The sequence below is a fragment of the Zonotrichia leucophrys genome, chromosome 6, assembly GCF_028769735.1.
Source record: "Zonotrichia leucophrys gambelii isolate GWCS_2022_RI chromosome 6, RI_Zleu_2.0, whole genome shotgun sequence".
NCBI lineage: Eukaryota > Metazoa > Chordata > Aves > Passeriformes > Passerellidae > Zonotrichia > Zonotrichia leucophrys.
This window is the reverse complement of record NC_088176.1, coordinates 35231009-35256370: the sequence shown is the minus strand read 5'-3', so window position 1 is coordinate 35256370 and position 25362 is coordinate 35231009. Positions and strand designations below refer to the sequence as shown.

General features: G+C 44.7%; 1 protein-coding gene across 2 annotated transcripts in view; it reads right to left on the bottom strand.

Annotated features, from left to right (window-relative positions):
• MICU1 (mitochondrial calcium uptake 1) overlaps window positions 1–25362 on the bottom strand; it is a 93941-nt gene that overhangs the window by 6157 nt on the left and 62422 nt on the right. For both annotated transcript variants that reach the window (XM_064717141.1, XM_064717142.1), the window contains 3 exons: window positions 23992–24189; window positions 8302–8439; window positions 3133–3241 (listed from right to left, as the gene is read on the bottom strand). In XM_064717141.1, coding sequence (XP_064573211.1) covers window positions 3133–3241; window positions 8302–8439; window positions 23992–24189 — 445 coding nt within the window. The remainder of the gene's footprint in view (window positions 1–3132; window positions 3242–8301; window positions 8440–23991; window positions 24190–25362) is intronic.

Genomic DNA, 25362 nt, shown 5'->3' with positions numbered 1-25362 from the left:
CCCCTCCCAGCCCTGCCATTACTGCACAGGAGCACCCCAGGCTGTGCTTCCAGGGGGGCTGGTTTCTCCCACCCCTCTCCAAGGCAAAGCAAGCAGCAATTCCATGGCTGCATTCCAGCTCACCTCAACCTGGTTACTGAGAATTTCAGACTTCCTGACTCCCTGTCCACTCTGCAGCCGTTTAAAGCAGCATTATTCTAACAAAATGATTTTCCATGAACCTCTCAGGGGCTCCAGCCCTGCTCCAAGCCATGGATCAGTGGGCTCAGCTGTCCCCCTGTGCTTTGGGCCATCCATGCCTTGCCCCAAACCCCACAGGAGTTACCCACAGCTCCCTGCTGGCAGCAGGGCTGCTTGGAAAGCCTGGCTGCACACAGTGCCAGGAAAAGTGCAACTCACACCCTCCTAAAAGGGGAATAAGCACCAAATTCAGTTCCTGTCCTGCTTCCAGCTGTGAGCCCAGGCTGGGGAAGTCTCCTAAGGAAGGCTTGTGATTTAGGAGAATGACAGCTATTATGTTGCTGGGAAAATGAAAGATGGGCTAACAAATAATCTGGGTGTTTTTAAATGGGTCATTAAAATACAGGTTTATGATCCTTTTTAGAAGAAGAAGAGACTTTAATTCAGCACAGAAAACAGGCTGTCAGGCTCTGGCTGTTTGGTAGCAGCCATTTTTTCCCCTCTGAAATTTTAAACAGCCCTTTTAAAATCATAATAATGTTTGCTGCATTGTTAACAGCAAATTATTACACATACCAACCTCTTCCTAGTCCCCATGCCAGTGTAATTTTTACTTTGTTAGTTTGTAACCAGCAACGTTGTGAAAGCTTCACTTTTGGGAGGGCTCACCCCATTTATGGTTTATTTAAATCTGATCCCTGCCCAAGGAAGGTTCCCTTAGCCCAGCCCAGCATTCCCAGCTCAGTGGCTGCACAAGCTCATTAATGACACATAATTAAAAAGCAATCACGCTGATTTACCAACTGCACACAGACCTAAATTCTGTGAAAATGCATACTCCATGACAGGACAAATGCTAATTTCCTGTAGGCACTGAGTAAATTTGATTTGCTGGGCTATCACCTCCCCTGGGATGCTGCAGAAAGGGCTCAGAGCAGCAGCAGCACACCCAGACTTGGTATTTTACTTTTAAATGAAGGAAATCCTATCAGGTTCTTTTAAGTCCTAAGGTAATGATGTTCTAAACCAAAGATACAGATGATTTCCCCCAAAAAATTCAAGATGAGAAGGGCTGCTGACACACACAAGAAGAGATGTGACACATTTGTTTCCCTCTGTAATTCCACTGCCCCCTAAGCTATTAATGCCTTAATATTCCCCCAACAGCAGCAGTTGGAATAGCTGGCTTCCACATTGTTTAATTCTGCAGCTGCCTACATGAATCAGCTTTAACTTTGTAGCAGACAAGAGTTTCCACTTAGGCTAAAACTCTTTTAATGAGTTTGCCATCTTTATTTTATATCCTCAGTCTGTTTTAAAAAAAATAAAATCCCTCTTAAAAAACTCAAAGACCAAAGCACTTGTGACAGATCCTGGCACAGGGTGGGACTTGGTTTGAAATATATTTTGGAGATTTTTTGCCTTGTTTTAAAATCAGTGTGTCAGATCTAAGAACAAACCTGAGACAGAGCAGCTGAGAAAAGGAAACATGATGAGAAGGAGAAGGATATGGATTGGGCTGATCAATAAACCACATTATTAGCAGGGTCCCCAGGAAACACCAGCTCTGAGGTTTGTTCAGCCCACTCCTCTGGACTGTGGGTTATCTGAAATTCAGTCTCTGGACAGACTTGAATGCCCAGTCTGGGACCTCAGTGGTGTTCCAGTCTCCCCCTCTTTCCCTCCAGCACTCCCAGGAGCTCCAAAGGTGTTTGCCACTGCTTGGCTTCCCAATCAGAAATGCAGCACCCAGCCCTTATTTCTAGGCAAAGTCTAGGATTTGTGAGCAAAGCTGGAACAAACCAAGGGTTCAGCAGTTCCTACCCCCAGCGCACTGCTGCTGTGCCTCTGCCATGTGATCAGAGACCTCCACAGAAGACAACTCTGCAAGAATTCTTTCACACTCATTTTTGAATCCTTTGTATAAGGAGGACAAAAGGCCACTTCAGAAGATGGGGATGAAGAGGAAACAGTGGTGTCTGGGATTTGGGACCACAGCCTGTGGCACACTCATTAGGTCACCTTGCCTCTGCACACAGCAGAAAGGTCCCTCTGAAGGTACCACCATGAAATCATTGCTTCCTCATCCATTCAGGCTACACATGCCAGCCTTGCTTCTCCCTCAGTCTAAAACTGTGGGAGTGTAAAACCTGAAATCCCTCTTTATCCATGGATGTGTGGGATCTCAGCACCTCAGGACTGAGGTGCCGAGTCACCGAGACCACCCTTGGGGGGCTCGGGAGTCCTGGAATGTTCCAGAAGTGTCTGGTGGCTGGACTTTGACCCTACACAGGAGACGACACCTGTGTGAGGATAGGAGGGTTTCACCGGGGTGAATGGTGAAGGGATTAGTTAATTAGAGGGTGAAACACAGGGTTTAGGATTTCTGTACAGGGGGGTTTAGAGAAGTAAGATGGAGGAATTGGGGCGTGTCCTGTCCTTCTTCTTCTTCTTCTCCATCTTCTGTGGTGATGGTGGCACTTTGGGATTGGTCATTACTAAAAGTGCACTGGGCAATAAGGGTGAAAGGTATTGGGGAAAAATGATAAATATTGTACACGTAACTTTGGGTATAAAGATAGGTGACCGCCCGGGAGGGAGGGGAGTGTGCTTATGGCTGGCTGCTGAGCAGAGCTCTGTCGGGCCGAGAGAAAATCTTTTAGATAAACAATTAATAAACACAGAGACCGAGAAAAGAACTGAAGCCTCTTCTCATCCTTTGGAACGCGGGCTGCCCCAAGGCCACCCCGGGCCTTTCCAGGCCATCCAAACAGCCGAAAATCGGACATGGATGTAGTGAGCCAAGCACCCCATTACAGGGAGGAACTGCAATTTGGGTACATTTTAACCTGTCAGCCCGGCCTTGTCTGACACCTTCCCAGCTCCAAAGCCACAGCATGAGTTGTGCTCCCTCAGGCTTTCAGCACCTGAACACCCCACAGGTTCCAGTACCTTTATCAAGAGAAGCTCCAGCCATGTGGTAGAAGCTCAAAGCCGTGTCCACATCATTGATGTTCTTCAGAAAGGTGAAGAAGTTCTCCACCTCCTCAAAAGTCAGCCCCTATGACAGAGAAAAGACACTCATGTGGTGATGGGACAGAGATCATGGGCACTCCTGGAAATGACACAGTGACTCACTGGCCCAAAGCTGCAGCCAGAAGTGCAGAATTCATCTGCACACTGCAAAAACTCAGCCTTGGCAGTTTGGATGTTTGGGCTGTGATCTGTACTTCTGTTCCCCTCTTGGCCCCACCAGTCCCACAAAGGGAAGGGACTGAAAACCATTCCCAGGTGAGCAGACCTCAGATGCAGGAGACCACTGCAAACAGGGGAATTGATAAACTGATTTGAAGCCTGCACACTTGCAATGGCAATATCAAACAGTCCATGTTTGATATTTTGATTTGATATTCTGATATATTGATATTCTCAGTAACCTTTCCTGGTTATTGAGAATTTCAGACTTTCTGTGCTGACAGACACTGACCCCCAAGAAAACACTACATTTAACCTGAAGCCATAGAAAAGGCTTCCAAAATTAAATGATAAAACTAAGATTATAGGTGTGTAGTTTGAATAAAAGTATGTAATATCACATGGTAAAAACTTAAAGAGTTTAAGATTTTAAAATACAGTAATATATATAAATATATATAAAGCAACATAAAAATTTTAGAGCAGAAGCTAGTAATTCTTCACCTTCTTCTTCATGAGTTTAAGAAATGTTGTGTAGTTAGATAAAAAAGACTGCATTGCAAGTCACAAGTAGTTAGTTATTGAGTTAAAAGTAAAAATAATTTAAGTGTCATTTCTGAATTAAACAGTTTATCTTTAAAAGACCTTGTAGAGAGAGATACATCTCCACTTTGTAATTTGTCAGTGAAGTGCTGTAGAACTCAGGGTTTGTGAGACTGTAACATAAATAAGAACTAATAAACATCTGAATCCAAACAAGAAACACCATCTCACACATTTAATTCCAACCCTAACAACAAAAAAAGATAAAAACTCAACAAGCCCATGGACTGTAAAGTCTCTCCCAAGAGACGCAGGGGTCCCTGGGGGAATCCAGGTCCTACCCAGTGTGGCAGAAAGTGACACTGAAGCACAGAAGTGTCCCAGTTTGCTTTACTGCTGGAGGCAGGATCCCTGCCTGCTCAACCTACCTGGGCTGGGTGCTCAGTGAGAGCCACACTCTGGGACAGCCATGGAAAAACATCCTGAGATCCCCAGGAAGGAATTGCTGAGATCCCCAGGAAAGCACAGCTCTGAACCCCACCTGGTTACACTGATTTTATCTCCCTGTGCAGCTGCAGCACCATCACAGCACTGCTGGAGATGCCTTGGAAGGCTGAGCTAGAAAAGAGGTCAGACACAGCTAAAGAATAAAGCAGGGATTTATTAACAGGATCTCCTCCATGGATCCACCTTGGGCAGCACAAGAGCCCAGCCAGGGCTGTGCCCAGGATGAACCAAAATGGGCACAAAATGGACACCCACTCACGGGGTCTGTCACTTTTATCAGTTCTGCTCCATTTGCATATTGGAGTTCATTGTGCAATTCCAGCTCCAGCCCAGGCAGTCCCATCCTGCTTGTTTTTCTCTCTCCAGCCCACGGTGTTTGTGCTCCTGGGCTGAGATTTGGATCAGTTGTCCTTGGTGCCCAGCTGGAGCAGGAATTGTTTTGTCTCCCTGCTCTGTGCACAGAGCTCACCATCCCCTCATGTGAAGCTCAGACCCACACACTAAAGCAGCACAGAACCTGAAATACAAAAGCTAAACCTGAGGCATCACTGGGACAGGAGCTGGAGCCTCCAACTCCAGCAGAGCCACGGCAGGGAGCCAAGGAGGAGGTGAATCATCACCACAGTAATAACCACTCAGACTCCCTCTCTGGGACACATAAATCAGCTTGTCAAGAGTTCAGCTTCAGGCTCCTCCTATCCTGCCTGGCATGACAGATTAATAGAGCAAGATATTAAAAATCCAAACTGCAGAACACAGCTCAGCTCCAGGACCTGGATGTGTTCAGCAGGTACTGTCAAATATAAATTTACACAATCTGCTGTAACTCTGTTCAAACAACTTCTAATCAGGGAAGAAGCCACCAATCTTTTGAAAGAAAAAGAACATTTTTAAGGTCTTTCCATACAGATATTTGCAGCTTTTTCCTATCTTTGCTGTAAGGGAGTATGTGGCCCTGCAGTGATGATCTGGGTGTGCACTGACACATGCAAGCAGCTTTGTCAGCCCTGGACTCATGGATCTGGGCCAAACAGGATGAGATGGCAAAATGGGAGAGCACATGTGGACAACAGAGCTGACTGAAGAGAGAAATCCCTGGTGACTCTGCAGGGAGCTTTCCTTGAATGTCTGCCTGCTCCTCTTCCTGAGGGGAACACGAGGATGCACAGCAGAATTAAATTAAATACTGTCCTAGGGAAAAAATAATCCAATAAATCAGGTGCTTCTGCAGGAAGCAATGCAAAGATCCCTCTGTTTTGTACAATGGTTCTACAAGAGAAAACATCTTTGCAATTACCATGGTGCCTCCCTGCCAGAGCAGGGAGAGTGGAAAGCCTGGAGGAACCACGAGGAGTGTGGCCCTTCCAGGCCAGCAGAAGTGATCTGTGCTGTGATCTGCCTGCTCTGTCTGGGACCTCTGGGGGTTGCAGTGTTCTAAGCAAAGAGCCATAAACCTTGTATTTCCTGGGATTCCCAAAATGGCATTTGCCAAGGCACTGCTGTCTGTGCATAATGGAGCCCTGTCTGGAATCCTGCAATGCTTTGGGTGGGAAGGGACCTCAAAGCTCATCTCATTCCATGGTGTCCCATGGGCAGGGACATCTTCCACTATCCCAGGCTGCCCCCAGCCCCACCCAACCTGGCCTTTGTGGTGCTTTCACCAGCTGAAAAAACCAAAAGCAGTGACAGAAGTGTATCCTTCAAATTGTGGCTTTCACATGGAGAAAACCACTGAATGTCTCTAGCAAGAATACCACCAGTGTTATGAAATATCTTTTTTTTTTGAGGAATCCTATAGGTGGGGCTGGCATCAACATTAACTCTGTTCCAGCTACCAAAATAAAAAAAAAAAAATCAGAGACTGGGACAGCCTCAGGCAAGCCAACAGATGAATGATCACATCTTTCAAGGCATTTGTAGCTCCAGCTGCTAATTCATAATCAGCTGAATCCCTTCATCACCCAAGTAATCCTCACAAAACATAAACAGGGAGATTCCAGAAGCACTTACCTGCTTGTAACACAACAGCTCACATGAGGGCTTTTCACCTGGGAACCCAGGTCCAGCCAGGAATTCCAGCTCACTGCCAGCCCTGCCAAAACCCCAGCCAGCCCCTGAAGGCCATGTGGGAGATGACAGGAATCCCTGGTTTCTGAAGAGACAGCTTGGTTTCCCAGCACTTAGGGGGGCATAAACCAAATAATACATTGCTTGTGAATATTGCTGATGACTCAGGTCCTTCTTTCCAGGAGAAAAGCAGCTGTGTGAGTACAGCTTGGGGAGGACACTCATAAGCAATGTTAGACAAAACAGAGTGTGGCAGCTCTGCTGAATAGGCAAAATTCACCTACCCAGGGTAAAATGGGATTTTTCCTCAAGGAAAAAAAAATAATGAAAGCAGATTAGCAGTTAATAGAAGAAAACTTGTCACTCTCAAAAGCAGGAATGAAGAATAACAGCCTTGGAAAACAGCTAAAGATTAGATTAAATCCAGAGTTTTATTTTGTTTTGGAGGCTGCCAGGGCTGCCTTGTGCACTCAAGGTAATTGCACCAGACAAAGAAGACAAGGTTTGGCAGATTCCATAAGAAAGCTCTCTCAAAAGAACTGTACTTCCAAGGGAAAGCCTTGCTAAGTGAGTTTGGGACATTTTCTGGGCATTTCATCCTCACCAGTGTAAGCAATCATGAATTTTTCACCACTTCTGTTCCTTAAAAGTATTTTTTTTTGTCCTATTGCTCATTTTGTCTCCTTGAAAGTCCTTGGAAAAAAGGAAGATAAAGATTTGCTCTGAATCTGGCTGGCTGTAAATAGAAAGGCAATCTGGCTGATTTGGGGATGAGGAATAAGGTAAGAACAAGAAGTTCTTCCTCTGGCACAGATGTCAGAGTCTTGGCTTACACATGAAAGGAAGAAAACATCTGCTGTAGGAAACCTTCCAAAATAAATTCATTTGCCTCTTTTCTCACACAGCCAGCTACTGTTCAGTAATATCTACACACACACACACACACACATGTATATAAACCCAAAAAACACAGCAAAAAAATCAACAATTTGCAAACTTCGAAAGCAGAACTGATATTTTTCTATTAGACACACATTGCATTTAAGCACTTTTTTCTGGAGAAATCAAATTACTCTTGTTAATGTAGGAATCCCATTCAGGAACAAAAAGAGCTGCAGACCCTGGTCAGAACTTGTGTTTTATAACACACTTGGCACCTAAACCAGTTAAGAAATAAACTCTGGTTCTGAAGTCAGAAGAAAGCAGCTCTAAAACAGCCAGCCAAAGACTTTCCATCCATTCTCACTTTGATGAATTGCTTGTTTATATCCCAGTTAATAAAAGAACATTCTGGCTTAATAAAAGAACATCCATTACAGGGGCAGATGTAAAATTCTAATGCTCAATAATTTCTCAGCCCATACTTGCCTTACCTGATAAAGCACATCTTGTGGCATGGATATCTTATTCCAAGGACTCTCCCTGAATTAATGAGTGTAGGGTCTGCAAACTTACTCCTCTCTAAATTGTGAGTAATTTTTCCCAGAAGTTAATAACTAAATAATAAACAGCCTGCTCACAGCAGCTAACGAATCCAAGGTCGAGCCAGGAACTGGGAGCACGGCTTCAGTGTTTGTCCTGGCTCCAGACCCAGGGTGCCATTCAGCAAATTGAATTTTTAAAATTACAGCATCTATTTTCATAAGGAACAAACCTACAGGCTGCACTGGACACCAACCACTGCACTCCCAGCTCTTCCCTCTCTCCCACAGCTCAACACGGAGCGGACGTTTTCCCAAAGAGCACGGGGATTGCTTAACTCATTTCTCAGTGAGAAATTTTCCCAAATTTTCCATGAATGCCACTGACCTCTCCATCCTGGAAGTGCTTCTTGAGCTGCTTGAGCATGACAGTGAGCTTCTTGGACTGCACCCCGCTGTAGGCCAGCAGCATGCTCCCGAACTGCCGCTCCGTGATCCGCCCCTCCACTGGGTCGTGCCGCTCAAACTGCCAGGGAAGGGACAGGGAGGTGAAAACCAGGAGCAGCACAAGGCTCCACCTCAGCTGGGAGGCACAGAAAAGGCACCATAAAGGATTAACATTGCAGGAAGCTCTGGTGAGGGAGAAGTGCTGATGGGTTCCAGCACCTGCTTTCCCCAGGATTGTCTCTCTACATTCACCCTCTGTGCAATTCCTTGGACAGCTCTTGGGAGAAGCCTCTGCTGGAGTCCTGGACGCTGAGAATTTTAGACTTTCTGTACTAACAGAGTCTAACCCCCAAGAGAACACTGCATTTCACAGAATTCACAGAGTCACAAGGTTGCAAGAGAACTTCAAGATCATCGAGTCCAACCCAGCCCCAACACCTCAGCTAAACCCTGGCACCCAGTGCCACACCCAGGGATGGTGACTCCAACACCTCCCTGGGCAGGGCATTTCAGTACTTTATCACCCTTTGTGCAAAAAAACCTTTTCCTAATATCCAACCCATATTTCCCTTGGCACAGCTTGAGTCTGTGTCCTCTGGTTCTGTCAGTGCTGCCTGCAGAAAGCTCAACCCCACCTGAGCACAGGCACCTTTCAGGTGAGTTTTCATTGGACCTGAGTCTGTAGAGAAAGCTTCCCAAGTTGATTGACAGCACTAAGATTATGAGTGTGTAGTTTAATTAGAAGTGTGTAATATCAGAGAGTAGAAAACCAAGTTTAGAATTTTAACATATAACAATATATGAGACAAAATAAAAATTTTAAGACAGTAGCTAAATGTTTTTTTTCCCTTCTTCTTCATAACCTTAAGTATTTTAAAATATTAAAAGTATTAATTAAAGTATTATAAAATTTTGTTAAATTTATAATTAAAAAAAATTCTGCATTGTGGACTTCAAGTAATTAGTTATTAAATCAAAAGTAAAAATAATTTAAGTGTAATTTCTTAATTAAATAGTTTAACCTTAAAAAAACTCATATAAAAATTAAATATTTTATAACTTATTAATAAAATACTATAAACCTCACAATTTATAATATAAATAAAAATAATAGACATCTAAATCTAAATACGGAATACTATCTCAAGCACTTCAATCCCAACCTTAACAAAAGTTAAAAAAACCCCAAAAACAAAACAAACCCCCAAAAACCAACATTTAATGGTGCCCCAGTGTGAGGACACCTGTTGAGGTCAGGACCTCCCTGAAGAAATAGAGAATGTGCAGCTGTGAGCTGGAAAGAAAAAATCCCCAGGGAAAAGAAAGAAGAAAAAAGGAAGAAAAAAGAACTCAGAAATCCCTCCCAGCTTTATCCCACAGGACTGGGCTGATGGGTGGCTGCTCTAAACAGGGACAGTGGTTATTAAACCAAAGAGAAGTCCTGCAATGGTCTTCTAATTTTACTCTTCTCTGCTCCAAGGCCAGTGTCCCAGCAAGGGAAGGTTCATGGATGTCTGCAGACTTCACCTTCCCCAACTTCTCCTCATCCTCAGCCCCTTCTGTCCCTGACTCTTACAAATGCTGCTGTGAGGCCCCTGCAGAACTTCCAAAAAGCCCTTCTGAGAAGGGCAGAGAAGGTTTTCTCCACTCATGCATCTCTCCTGCAGTGGTTTGTCTCCTGGCTTGCCCTGCAGGGGAGGAGGGAAGAGCCATTCCCCAGCCTGGGAAGGTGCTGGCTGGGAGCCCACCTCTGAATAATGAGAATTTCATCTTTTTCTCTTTCCCCTCCTCTGTGAATCCACCAGCATCAACATCAGACTTCACCCAGCTTCACAGATCTCAGCACTTGGGACAGATTATGTCCCTCCAAATTTACCAGGGAACACAACACCAACACTCCAGCTGATCACAAGGCAGAAGATGACATTTAACAACAAAATGAATTTTTAAACTCATGGGGAACAACTTGGTACCAGTGACTGACATTCTACTGCCTGCTGAGCTGACCATTCCAGCCTCAGCTGCTCTTCAGGGCTGATGAATTTTTAATTATTACCACATCAACCAGACTTTGGCTGCTTTTCCCAGTAGGAAACCAAGGGATTCCTGATAAGTGGGGCACCAGGGCTGGAGGGATTTGAATGGGTGGCTCTGGCAGGAGAAAGATCCCAAATGGAGAAATTCTGCTCCTCAGCCCCTTGTGCTTTCACCGGAGTGGCCCACACAGTTTTGGGGGAAAAATGGGGATTTTTACTGTCATCTATACAGGCTTTGGGGATCACTCATCATGCAAAACGTGGGCTTCTCCTGTGCTGGGGAAAGGAGAGGGAAAACTCATTTTTGGAAATGTTCTTCATTAAAAAACAGAAGTAGTAGTTTCTGCCATGCCTGAAGAATGCAAAGAAAATGCCCCTGGGACACAAAAATTTTCCATCAGTGCTGCTTGTGAAGCTTTTTTCTGCTGTAATATACCTAATTTCATCCCCAAAGACACAAATCAGCATTTTTCTACCAACAGCCTTAAAATACCCCAGGTCTTAGCAGAGCTTTAGGTAGAATCTTTAATTAAAGGCTAGGAAATGTGTCCAAATAGCTCAGCTCAACCTCCTAAGTGGTGACTACGCTCAGAAAATCTCAAGTTGGTGTCTAAAGCCCATCAGCCCCTCTCCCCCTGCCCTGCACTCAGGATCAGCTCCATGGGGTAACACAAGCAAGCACAGCTCCCTGCAGATGGGGAAATAAAGAACCAGCTCCTTGCAGCTTTTTTGCAGCTAAACTTTCAGATTGTGGTCAGTTTTGCACTACCAGATGCAAAAAAGACCAGAAAGGAAAAATTTAAATACGTTTCATCTTCATTTTTCTATTGATACATAACACAACTGTTAACAATAAACAATAAAAAGCCTGGAAACTATGACATTTATGCTGCTTATTATTTATCTCATTTTAAAATGAACATTTTTAACATTAAATGAGGACACTCAGATGTCCACTGTCATGTACAGCCAGGTCAGCCCAGAAAGGGGCTGGGAAGTGAGAGCTGGTCCACATCCATTCCCAAATTCCAACAGAAGCACCCAATAGAACTGAGCAAAATCAACAGCAATAGAGTGAGGGATAAAGAAAGTTCAAATCTTGCCTCCAAGCTGCTGTCAGATGCATTTAAATTAATTACAGAAGGGATAAGCAGGCCATGTCATTTAAAGACAAATTTTAGGGAGGGAATTCTGTTTATTTTTTTCTGCTATGTCAGAGATTGTGTTGAACCATAAAGAAACTGGGCTCCAAAGGATTTGTGAGTGGAAACTTATTGATTCCTGATGAAAGACAGCCCCCAGGTACCCCTGACACCCCTTTCCTGGGAGCAGAGGTACATCCATGCTCCTCTACCCTCTGGAATGTCTCCCAGCCAAACACAACTCAGCACTTGGAGATGAAGGAGGGTGCAAAGCCTACAGGAATTTGTCTTTCAGTACTCAATACACAGCCTACAAACAGTGTTAAAATCCTCTGGGTATTTGAAAAAGCAGGAGAAATTGTGATTGCCTGGGAATGGGCACAATGATCTGCCCTCAGGCACAGGATGACACTGTACAGGTTATTTCTGTGTTCTCTGCGGGTGGAATAACCCCACACCCTCCAGCGAGGGGCTGCAGGGCACAGCACACTGGGGTTTATTACAGCTACCAAGTGCTCTGACAGCCTTTTCCCTTTATGGATCTCAAAGGAGCAAAAGTAGGGCCAAAGCAGAGCTCACCTGGCATTATCCAGAGGGAGTGGAGCAGCTCCTGCTCCCACCATCCCACCAGGACAAACAGAGGAGAGGGAGTCCTCTCAATCGGCACCCACAACCACACACCCACAATCAGCCAGCAAACCAAAACCCTCCGGAGCAGCTTCCACCGGCAGCCACTTGGTGCCAGCAGTGGATTCTGCATCTGCACCAGGCAAGGAGAGGGGACAGAACCCTGGCCAGGGTTCCTCCTGCAGGCCAGGACACCTGAGGTGCTGAAGAAATTAGCTTGAAATATAAAAAGGCTTGAAAGAATTTTGAAATACATTCAGAGCCAACGTGATGTGAAAGGAAATCTGAGATGTTTATGGAACTGGAGGGACAGGACAGGAGGGAATGGCTTCAGACTAAAATAAGGGAGGTTTAGACGGGACATTGGGAATTAGGAATTGTTCCCTGGCAGGGTGGGCTGGCCCTGGCACAGGTGCCCAGAGCAGCTGGGGCTGCCCCTGGATCCCTGGCAGTGCCCAAGGCCAGGCTGGAGCCACCTGGGACAGTGGAAGGTGTCCCTGGCCAGGGCAGGGGTGGAATGGGATGAGCTTTAGGGTCCCTTCCAACCCAAACCATTCTGGAATCCTGTGGGGGGGAAGAAAGCAGCAGAAATGGGGTGCAGCCCTTGACTCCACCAGCTTTGCTGGCCCAGTCCCTGTAGCCAGTCCAAACACACAGCAGGGTACTCCCTGATTTAATTTTTTTTTGTTATTTAAAAGATTACCCATAACCTTACACACATGTTAAATAGTCCCAAACTCCTCCTGAACCTGACAGGATGAGCACATTCCTGCTCCTCTATAAGATGAAATTCCCAGATTTGTTTAAACAATCCCACTCTCCTTCCTTCTGAGAGAAAATCTTTCTCACATGAGGAGAGCAGAGGACAAAGAAGCAATTTCCCTGCTTCTACATCTCCTTAATTGCACAACTTTATGGAAAGGCAATACAAAGAGCTATCATAAAACAACAGACCCATAATATCTTTTCTTCCTTGCTTCATTGTTTTTTTCCTCCACTAACTCAATCCATCTTCCCCTGCAGGAAATCAAATCCCAGGCTGAGGAGCATCCAGCCCAGAGCAACTCAGAGACACCACCATGAGAAACATCCTGGTGGAGAAATAAAACCTGCTGCAAGTTCCTAAATGCAGACACTGCTTTCCTTCCATCTCTCCTGCCAGCAAGGCTCACCAGTGGGAAATGAAGCAGCTCCCATGGCCTCAGAAAAGGGCCAAGTTTGGGTACCCCACACTTCTCAGGGGAAGGTTTCCCTTCCCAGCTGACTCTCCTTCCTCCTCAAGAAATTTGTCCTAATCAATAGTGTTAATAGGGGAAGATTCTACCTAAAACTCCAGTGCTACAATCTGTGGGAAATGCATTTGTAGAGAATTTTCAAAGTTTGACAGAAGGCTTACATAGCATGTATTTGTATGTAAACTTTGAGATAAGAAATGCTGATTTAGAAATGTCATGGAACATTGTCTTTGTTGAGAGAGAAATGGAATTAGAAACAAGTTTTAAAGGATGGTTTTGTAAATAAGATTAGATACTCTGGAGAAGTAGAACTGTGAGAGATGTATTGTAGTAGGACTTCTGAGGGGTAATTTTAGGTGATTGGTTTTAAGGTATTTACCTTAGGCATGGTGTGGTAGAAGTTGATAGGTTAAGAAATGTTTATAATATATTGTAATTAGAAAATAGTTGGCTTTAATTGTGATGGTGTGATTCATAATATCTCTTATATTGTTTTACTCTTCACATAAGACTGAAAATAAAAGTTTTAAAAAGATTTCTTGGTTGTTTTATTTCTGAGTTCTCAGTTGCCCCAGCTCTGTGACAGAAAAGGGCATAATCCAACAAATATCCTCTCTAACCAGAGAAAGGGAGTTTAAAAACTGCTTCAAAAAGGAGGTGCAGTGTTCTGTGATTGCTGCCACCACACCCCAGTGGGCCCACGAGAGCAGCCCCTGCTCTGCAGTGGGGAGGGGACACCAAAGCCCCAGAGAGGGCTCAGCAGCACAGACATCCACAAGTGCCTGGCAAAACCTCCCATGGAAAAGTGGAATAAACTGATTATCCGCTCCTTCCTAAGCTGGCATTTTTGGGCTGGACTCACTGGTGGCTTGTGTCTCCTGCTTTGTTTGCTGAGGAAGAAAATGGCTGAAATAACCTCCAGGCCTGCACTTGGCACAGGCACAGACATTTGGGATCCACCAAATCCCATCACTGCAGGAGGGAAACACCCAGCTGTAACTGGAGCCAGCACCATGAAAACACAACTCAGACTTTTCCTAAAGCAATGCCAAAAGGATATACTCCCTGTCCTCTTCAAACACTCACATTAGCTAAATATCCAGCTGTATTTTAGCAGGCTCCTAAATTTCTAGGAAGGTTTCCCTTAAAAACCAATCAAACATGATGTATTCCCTGCAACCTCAAAGCAAGGATCTTAAATAAATAAATGTATGTGTGCCACATTCCTAATTGAGACAGCAAAGAGAAATACATCTTCAAGGACATTTGGATGGGAGAGAAGTGTTGAGGGATGATCTCTGAGCTTCTTTCTGCAAATTAAATAAAAAACACACACGGCAGAATCTTGCTAATACTAATTCCATCAGGTTTAGGGGTAGTGGGAAAAGGTGACCTGTTCCTAGAGCTGCTCTGTGCATAATAAGGAATCAAAAGGGTCTGGGAAATAATGATCTGTAGGGTAATACTCAGATTCATAATATATGACCCTTTAAAGTGGTATTTGCTCAAAGCTTTATTTGACAGGCTGTAATACATTATTTATCTGCAAACTACTGCAGCACTGGCTCTGTTTACTGTTCTGGAGAAGGAGGCTGCCAGGATCTCTTGTCAAGTTGCATATACAACTATGACAGGAAGAAAAAGAAAGGGGAAAACACTATATATCTCCCTAAATCCCAGCAATCTCGTCCATCCAAAAAAATTTAAGGTATTTGTGAGTAAGCTGAAGTGTTTGCACAGGCACTGAATTACTGCCAGAAGAAAAGAAAGGGAAAAGTTTCTAAAGGCTTTTTGTTTGGGAAGATTTAAAATACTCATTTTTCGGAGGGGGATAATTTATGCTGAAAGGTTTCTTCTCTGGACATGGATCTAAAGCACTGAGTTTTGCAAGATGAAGCTCAGCCTGCTCTGGACACAGCCTACAGAGCCCCTGGGTGTAATTATTGCTTTATTTGGTAAAACCCACCCAAAGACACAGCTCTAAAGATGCTCAGAGCTGCCAAAGCAGGAGGAATGAAAATGGGCAGGAGGAAATGCCAAACCCAGCCTGGACCATGGCTTCTCTTTTACCTTAAAAAATAATAAAGAAATGAAGGAAATGGGAGCTATTTTCACATGAGAAAAATCTAATCTTCCAAATGCTCTCCCTGTTCACACTTTCCCCTCTCTGCCTAAGTGAATATGTAGCAGCCAGGTTCAAAATGTCCATCTGTCAGCAGCAGTGCAATCCCAGCAGAGCTGATGTTGGAGAGAAGCTTTGGAGATTTCATTGACCTTGGCAAGCCACTGCTGCCTGCAAGGGGAAAAATTCATTGCCATCACCAGCCACTTGTTCTGCTTTAATGAGCAATTAAAGAAGGTTATGTAAAGATGGCTGCACCTGAACTTCAGCCCCATGAATGAAAAGATCTTCCTGCAGGCTCTGAGCAGATCAGTGTTTTGAAATTCAGTGCAGTGAGGGAATGACAGGAAGGAAACCTGAAGAAAAGGAATCAGTAATGCTAAGGAAAAAGGTCTGCTAAATTAAAGGGATGCTGCGGGGGAAGAGCTGAGCAATCTCCTCCCATGCCTGCTCTCCAGACCTTGCTGCCATCCCTGCCCTTGACAATGCTCCTGGTGCCATGGAACACAGCAGCTTTTCTGTCCTGCATGCTCCCTGAACAAGAGGAAAGTTCAGAAGCAGAACAAAGTCCCAACCCTCCTGCAGGAAAACACACAGGACAGCAGAGCTGCAAGAACCCGAGTGAAGCCATTACTCTGAAAAATCCCAACATCTAAGTCTCCATGGAACTGCTGTACACAGTTTTATTAAGAAATACAGCTCCCTCACTGCCTGTTAAGAGTTCACATTGTTTTCTGCTTGACCTTGGTGTTCAATTCTCCAAGAAGAACAGGTCTGCAGGAGTTTAATTCAGCCTAGCAGGGAAAAGGGTCCTGCTTCCATGTTCCTCCTACATCAGCAGAAGCAAAGGCAGGGCTGAAGCACAGCCAGCAAGGTGAGGAGCTGCAGAACAGCTCTGAATTCAGAGCCTGGAAGGGGAGAAGGAACAAGAGGACTGAGTGTTTATTTATCCAGCAGCAGGAGGAGGCACAGGTCAGATACCTGCTACAAGAATGTGCTCACACAGACATCCCCAACCTCTGCCCCCCAGCTTTTGCTGTTCCCTGCTGTTGGCTAAATTGGTTGTGCACACATTCAAAAGAGCATCTATGCAGAATAACTCACATCTCCTAATTTATGGACTCTGATACCAACCTCCACACACTCCTGTGGCAAGGTAATGAATGCAAAGAGCACTCCTGGGATTTTATTTGCAGGGGTCCCACATGAGGCTGTGCTGCACTGCAGGAGCTCAGCAGTGGATTTACACACCCCTCATAAAGCAAAGGAGCCTCTTGGTACAGAGCAAAGCCTTCCAGTGCTGCTAATGATGCAATAAATAGAAATTCCAATAAAACCCTCCACAGCTTCCCCTGCAGAGCCACTGCATCAACCACACTCAAGTCACCTGGTTCTAACACAAGCAAGGCACTTCTCTCCCCAGAAGAGGATGCTTTATGGGGTGGGTGCCCCATAAAGCATCCATCCCAAACAGAAGGATGCCACAGCTGCTCCTCTGCGTCCCAGCCATGCTCACAAGCAGCTGCAGCACATGAACTGCCACACACACCCTGCCAGCCTCACTGGCACACTCCTGGATCACTGGATATTTTGGTGACCAGTGACAGACCCAAGGGAACAGCCTGAAGTTGAGGCAGGAGTTTAGGCTGGATATTGTGCAAAGGTTCTTCCCCCAGAGGGTGATCAGGCATTGAACAGCTTCCCAAGGAATGGGCATTGCCCCAGGGCTGCCAGAGCTCCAGGAGTGTGTGGATAATGCTCTCAGGCACAGGGTGGGATTGTTGGGGTGTCCTGGGCAGGGCTCCATGATCCTTGTGGGTCTCTTCCCACTCAGGACATTCTGTGATTTTACAGCTGACATGCAGTTGCTCAGTATGCTCTTATAATCCTAAGGCCCCCCAAAACCATCCCACAGACTCTTTTACAGTGAGGCTGGGAGGGTTTGATTTCTCTGGCACAAGTTTCCTCACCTGGACTAGGGAGGAATCAGTTAGGAACTGCATTTATGGCATCTTCTGACTGAGGGACAAAGCCCAGCTTTTGGTAACTCCCTGTGACAGTGAAAGCCCACCCAGCATCCCCCTGCTCCATGGAAAAAAGGACTGGAATTCAACCTGCCTTGGATTTCAACTAAACTTCCCCTGGTTCACACTTAGGCATTTCATTACCTACTCTGCTGTTCCTGATTGATGAAAATGACTTGCCTCAGACTCCTTTATGGTGACTCCTCGTGTTTCCTGAGACAGTTATCTGCCCTTCCTTAAGCTGCACATACCATGGCCTCATAACTTATCCCTGGGCTCAGATATTTTTTCCATACTAATGTTCCACTCTGAATTCTCCCCAGGTCTCTGGCTGACAGTGGACAGGAACTGAATGGCAGCTTTTCCCCAAAGCTGAGATGCTGCAGTCAACCTGAAAGCTGCATGAGACCCTTTCCACTCACATGCCAAGACAAAAGCAGGCTGCCAGCTCTGAATGCTGTCAAAACCAGGATGAGCTGTCCAGGTCACTTCCACTGCCTGCCCAGAAATTCCCAGATTCCATCTGTGTATGCTGGACTGTGCCTGCTTAACTGCAGAGCTCCCTGATGTGAAACTATTCACACTGCTTGGATGACCCCACTTTTAACTGGGCATGTCACACAATTCTGTCACCCAGCACTCTTTCATGGCCATCCAACAAAGGCAGGGACATCAGCCTCACTTCTGTCCCCTCATCTCCTACCAGGGAAATGCAGAAGAAGGAATCTGTAGGTCTGCAGGGTCTCCTGGTAACTCCCCTCTCCTTGCCACTAAATCCATCATGGCTGTGTCCATCTCTGACTCCAGTAAATAATTCTGGAGGGCACAGCCTCCATATCCAGATCCTCTTTTCCTCCAGAGCTGTTTAAAGGTTATTAGTTATCAACACACCTTTTATCTGGTCAGGGCCTGACAGGAGTGACACATCACTCATCCTCTGGGACAAACAGAGCACTCATGGGGCACACTTTGGGCACACTTCAGGCTTTCTGTATTTAGCCATCAGCCCATCCTCCTTCCTTCCCCTGCAGCCAGGCCAGGAAATCACCAGCAGAGAACACAAACAACTTTTGTACCTGTCATTAGTTGCCCTACTGAAGAAGCAATTCCACAAGTGCTGGTTTGGCTTTTCAGATGTAAGCATCATGTGAAGGAAGAGAAATCAAATCTGGAGCTAAAGCAGGAGTTGTAGATATGCAAGATATAGATACAGAACTGACAAAACTGTGTAAGTACACAAAATCCATCACAGGATTGCTGAAAAGGCAGAATTCATAAGGAAAAAGGGAAAACACGACATTCCCCATCATTGTTCCCACAGGCTGGGTCAGGGTGAGGCTGAAGTGAGAGGATCAGCAGGCAAAGGGAACTGTGAGAGACAACACAGCTGATCATGACACAGATTGTCATAAAAGTGACTTAAAACCAAACAAAAATGTCTTGTGTAAGTTCAGCAGCAAACTGACCTCTAAAAGTCTGAGTTTTGGGCCCCTCCTTTCCAAGCTCAGCCAATCTGACACTGCCAGACTTCATTTTTCAGGCTACTCAAAACCATTTACTTAAGTTACTCATTTTCCCTCTAAATGACTGCAGCAGAAACAAAGATATGTGACTCATTACTGCAAGTTTTGTTACTGTTAACAAATCACTGAAATGCTGATTGCTCTGCCAGCCTATATAAAAAACAGGGCAGAATCCCAAAAAATCTTGAGTAAGCTGGTAACAACAGAGCAGTTTTTAATACCTGCTACAGGATTACTTGGAATCTAACTATTCCAACACTGGGACTCAGAAAGGCACTTAAATATTTAAGTTATTACCATAAAACGCCATTCTGAAACCAGAGTATTTTATAAGACAGGCCTGAGATCCCAAAGGATTTAGGACTTTCTAATGAGCTGTGTGCAGATGGAAAAGCATCCAGCACCCCTTCTTCATAAAAACCCAAACCAGGCAGTAACTGTATTGGCAATGGCCATGAAAACAGGAATTTCCACGATAAAGAGGTTACTCCCACATCACCTGTCACAGAACAGACACAGAAAATAAGGAATTTTCCAGATGACAGCAGTGATATCTTGTACCTTTGCCATATTCTTACAGAATTCCATTTTACTTTGTTTTGAAGACCTTTTTCTTGGGAGGGACATTGGGGCATCCTTAACCCTGGGGTAAGATGAAAAATATAGGGATTAAATCAGTGCTATCAGTAGGTTTTGGGGTGCCTTGCAGGAGTGACAAAGAAAAGGAGAACAAAGGGCTCACACATCTTTTCTGGGTGCTCTTCCAGAATCCTAAAAAAATTTAGGCTGGGAGAGCCCTAAATGCTGGCTGGGACTCCTTTTGGTCCTCCAAGGACACAGGAATATCTGGGACAGGCACTAACAAGCAGGAACAGCATAAACAATGATGTCAAGTCCTATTCATCTTCCAGACTCACAGAGATCTTCCACTCAAAACCCAAAAAAAGAGCCCAACACCACCCGTCCCAAGGGGACATGTGAGAGCTGCAGAGCCCATCCAGACAAACTTGTCACTGTTTGTCAAAGCAAGCCACCAGAAAAAAGGAGTTCTGGCTGTAGGACCTTGCCAGGAGCTCCATTTGCTGGGCTGGGTCCTGTGGCTCAGCTTTAGCTAAGCTGGGCCACCCCATAACCCAAAAACTGACCACAGCTTTCTCCAAGCAGCCAAACCCCAAAATGTTGAAATAAGGCATTAAAAGTTTCTCCTCTACCTCTGGCTGTGGTTACTTTCCTCATCCTTCCCTTCCTGCAACTGAGTTGACTGCTGAGTCTTCATAAAATGATGGAAAATATACTTGCATAAAAAAAGAAATAAAAGCAGAAGAGAAGAAGAAAACAGCAGGCCATGGTTATTTAAACCTGCTATCAACACTTCAGCCATAAGGAACATTGAAATGTTCAGGGCTTTGTCTGAGTTAATTCCTCTGTGAGGGCTTCTGCTGAATTCTAGCAAAAAATATGCATGGATATTTTGATTTTAAAAAAATGAACCGAAATCAGTAGGAGGAAGATAAAGTGGGTTCAGATGGTCAGAAACTATTGTTCCACCTTCAGTCAGCAGAAAACAGCTCAAGGGGATGAACTGCAGAAATGCCTGAATCCTGAGCTGAAGGGAAAAAGCTTTTTAAGAAAGTTCTTTCTTAAAGCAGCTTTCTTTCAGATGAGACAAAGCCAGCATCCCAGTTGGGGAACAGAGGCTCTGGGTCACTCAGGGGCTGCAGCAGCCCCAGGAGATTCTTCAGACCTGCATTTCCCCAAGGGCCTCCCCAGAGCTCTGAACATGAACAAAAACTGGGTTTCAAACCAACAGCCCAGCTTCAGGCCATGCTCCAGTTTTACTGAGCCAGCAGAGGATGAGCAGATGAGGGAACAAGAGTTCAGCACAGCACCACTTCTCACATTTCCCTGATTTACATGGGTCAGGGTAAACCCCTCTCTTCTCAGGAGAATCTCATCTCTGAATTGCTGTGCTTTTCCAGCAGCTGAGGGCATCAGGGCACTCCCTGGCAAAGGAACAACACAAACCCACCAGACACTCTGGGAAAAGCTCCTTAAGTGTGAACAAACACATCAAATGTGAAGCAAGGAGGAAAGGTGGGAGATCAGGTCAAAAGAGATAAAAGCTGAAAAGGAGAGAAGCCCCATTGCATAATGCTGAGGGCAGAAATAGGCCAGTTTTGCCTAAATCAATGAGAGTTAGGAACAGGAAAATCAGGGCTTTAGTAGCATGAACTCAAGGAAAAGTTCAGTTTGGCAGAGCAGAACCATCCATGTTTCAGTGGAAATGAGTATCAGTGTGGTGCTGGCAGGGAGTCAGTAATGATGCCTTCATGATATCTGATAACTTACCCAGACATAAATGTCTTTTATTGTCCCTCCTTATAAATAATCTGTTAGAAAAGCAACTAGCCAGGAGATGCACAATTGACTGAAATCCTCAAGAACTAAATTGTCACAGCAGAAATAGAAGAACAAGTATCATGAAACTGAAAAATCCCCATTGCCTCTCAATGAGGGGGGTGGGGAGCTGTGGAGGGAGCACAGGGTCAGGAACACCTCAGTGCCCACCCTGGAGTGAACAGGGCAGGGGAAAACAGGGCACAGAAAAATCTCTGCTTCTCTTGCCTTTACATTCAAGTTACACCTGATGTTTCTTCACCTTAAAGAGTATTTTATTCCTTTCAATTTGCAGAGGCACTGAGGAGCTGACCCAGTTCACAAAGAACATTGTCTTGAACAGCCAATTCCCCCTGCAAAGGCAGGGCCACAGCACCTGCTTTAATGGCCACGAAATGAAGGCAGTGAACCAGGCAATTGCCTCCACAAAAATAAAATAATCAGTCCTTGGGTCAGTTCCTTACTTGAATTTGTAAATTCCAAATGAAAAAGGGAATAAATTCAGTTTTAAATTGCAATGACTGACTTGATAAGAATTTGAGAAAATGCTGATCACACAACCTGAGCATGTGAGCAATAATACACCAGACTGAAGAGACAGAGCTCTGAATTCTGTTATTCTGACAGGCTGGGGGACATCTTATGCACAAATCCTGATTTCCAATGCAAATAAAAGCCTGGCTTTGCTCAAGCCAGGTTGAACCCTGCAGCCTGATGCAGTGATGGGCACCATTTCCAACTGAGTCAGCTCTACCTGGGAGCTGAGACAGACCAACAAGTCCCCTGTTGCTGTCCTTCTGCTGATTTTATACAAAAGAACCAAATTTTGAAGGGTGATGCTTAAATTCAGGTTTTGTGACTAGGAGCAGGAGGCTGGGAGCTGTTGTTGAAACTCAGGGTAATGCAAATTAAAAAGGAGATTAAATTCAGAAGAGATGGACAACATTTCTCATAAAACATCCAGGAGTGAACAGAGGTCACATAACAGAGACCACCTATTGAGAAGGATCCAAACAAGTCTTAAACACTTTCCCAGCAGAAACATTCAGAAAAATGAAGCAAACAGAAAAGATAGGGACAAAAGCAGAGATGAAATGTGATATTTTTGGGGTTCCTCAGACAGAGGAGGAATGATGAATCTGACTTCATGTTCTCAGAAGGCTAATTTATTATTTCATGTTACTATATTATATAAAAGAATACTATACTAAACTACACTAAGGAATAAAGGATACAGAGAGAAGGCTAAAAGATAATAACAAATCTCGTGACTCTTGCCCAGAGTCCATCACAGCTGGCTGTGATTGGTCATTAAGTTAAAACAATTCACATAAAACCAATCAAACAATGACCTGTTGGTAAATAATGTCCAAAGCAGCAAAACACAGGAGAAGCAAATCAGATAATTATTGCTCTCATTTTTCTCTGAGGCTTCTCAGCTTCCCAGGAGAAGCAGTCCTGGGCAAAGAGATTTTTCAGCAAATATGATGGTGACAATGAAGAGTTTTGGGAATGTTATAAATCCTGGTCCTTTAGGGCCCAGCTCACTGATTAAGACTCAGACCAACCTTCGTCAGCAAGGCAGCAACAGGCCACTCACAACCTCTGCTGTTTTTCCCTTAAATCATCCCCATCAGCAGAGCCAAGGCAACAGCCAGGCTTTTAGAGGAACACACACCCAGGATGTACCAAGAGCAGCCACCAACAAATGCTGGAGATATTCCCTGGGCAGTGCCACAGGCACTGAAATGCCCATCAGGAATTAAACAGCTTGGATCTGCAAGTCACAACTGTAGAAATTTCCCCTGTACTCTTCCCAGGCTCTTGCTCCTCCTCCAGAAGCCCCACTGTGAAAAATGTGTATTTTATGATTGGCTTTTCACAAATATTAAAATGAATATGTGTTGTATTAGAAAGTTATGCTATATTAATCTTTTTAGTAGTGTGTTAAATCTAGTTTTAAGTTATAACACAATGTTAAAATAGATATAGTATATCTTACTATACTATGTAAGATACTTAAAGAAAGGACTTGCACCAGACAGCAGCCACAGGACACCCAAATCTTTCAGAGAAAAAGAATTTATTGCTCCATTATCAGGAGAAACAAACTTCTTCCCACCTTGCTCAGCCTTGAAGACACTGTCAGGATTCAGAGGCAGGAGCTGACACTGCCCAGACAGAATCCTGTGTTTGAATGGAATTTATGCATCATGGATGAGGTGTATGAATATGCAACGGGCTGGTTCTTTTAAGGGTTAATCCTCTGTTAACGTGGGTCCTTTTTTGGGCTTATATTGCCCAGAAAGAGGTACCTGGACTGTCTGTAACTCTTTGTTTTTATTGTCTCATATTGTCCTAATTCTAATTGTCCAATCTAATTATATTACTATTTTTATAACCATTTTATTACTTTTAAACTTTCAAGATTTTAAGAAAACAAGCGATTGGAGTTTTTCACACCCACCCTAAGCACAACCCATGCTGCACTGCCCTCCCCTGGACAAAAACAAACCATTCCAAACCTCAAGTTTGAGAATGTCGTGCTGCAGCTTGCGCTGGAAGTCCAGGAAGTGGGAGATGGTGAGCTTGCCCTTGAGGTCAGCCCCGAAGAAGTAGGTGGTGAGGGCGGAGTTGAAGCCGGTCTTGAGGGTGTTGCCGGTGGTGGAGCGGTCCCGGTGCCGCATGCCCATGCTGGTCTGCGAGCGGATGATGCTCTGCACCTGCACACACAGCAAGGACGGCACAGTCAGAGCCAGCCAAGACCCTGTGGCATCCTCTGGGGGGTACCAGCTGCTGTTTCTCTGTGCTAGAAAATGAATCCACCAACATCAGAGGTTTATTGTGACCGTGTTCACAGGGGTTCTTGGATGAGAGAAGAGATCAGGATCTGATTCCATGTTTCAGAAGGCTTGATTTATTATTTTATGATATATATTACATTAAAACTATACTAAAAGAATAGAAGCAAGGATTTGATCAGAAGACTAGCTAAGAATAGAGTAAGAAAGAATGATAACAAAGGCTTGTGTCTCAGACTGTCTGTCCGAGCCAGCTGACTGTGATTGGCCATTAATTACAAACAACCAACATGGGTCAATCCCAGATGCACCTGTTGCATTCCACAGCAGCAGATAATCAATGTTTACATTTTGTTCCTGAGGCCTCTCAGCTTCTCAGGAGGAAAAATCCTAAGGAAAGGATTTTTCATAAGAGATGTCTGCAACAGTTTATGTCCAAAAAGGAGACAGAGGAGTCCTTTGACTTTATTCAAATAAAGGAAGAGGTCATGGGGCATTTCCCTGGGATCTCTCCAATTTTTGGGGGATGCAGCCTCCTTTTTATCCCAATTTCCCAGCCCCATTTCCCTTCTCTCTTTTTCCATTGGTTGAGGTACTTGGAAGGTACAGACTTCCCAAAATGCCTGATACCATGTTGGAATTCAGGGCATCTCTCTGGCTGTCCTGGATTGCCAGGACCCCTGCCAGGGGGCTCAGGGACCCCGACACAGAGCCCAGAACATCTGTGGCTTTGATTATGACCCATGGAAAAAATTACCAACCTTATAAGAGGATCTGCAAGCCACAAAAGTCTAAGTAGAATAATGATTAGTTTGTCACAGGGTGAAAAATAGATTTTTTTTGATTTTTAGAATGGGGGTTCAGGAGGCAAGATGGAGGAATCTGGGCATGTCCAGCCTTTCTCCTTCTTCTTCTTGGCCTCCATCTTCTGTGGTGATGTTGGCACTGTTAGATTGGTTTAGAGTAGAAGCTCACAGTCTAACATAGGTGATGGGTATTGGGAAGTTATGGTAAATAATGTACACATAGTTTTTAGTATAAAAAGGCAACATCACCCCAAGAGTGTCAGTGCCTCTGTCTGTCTTGCTGAGTGGA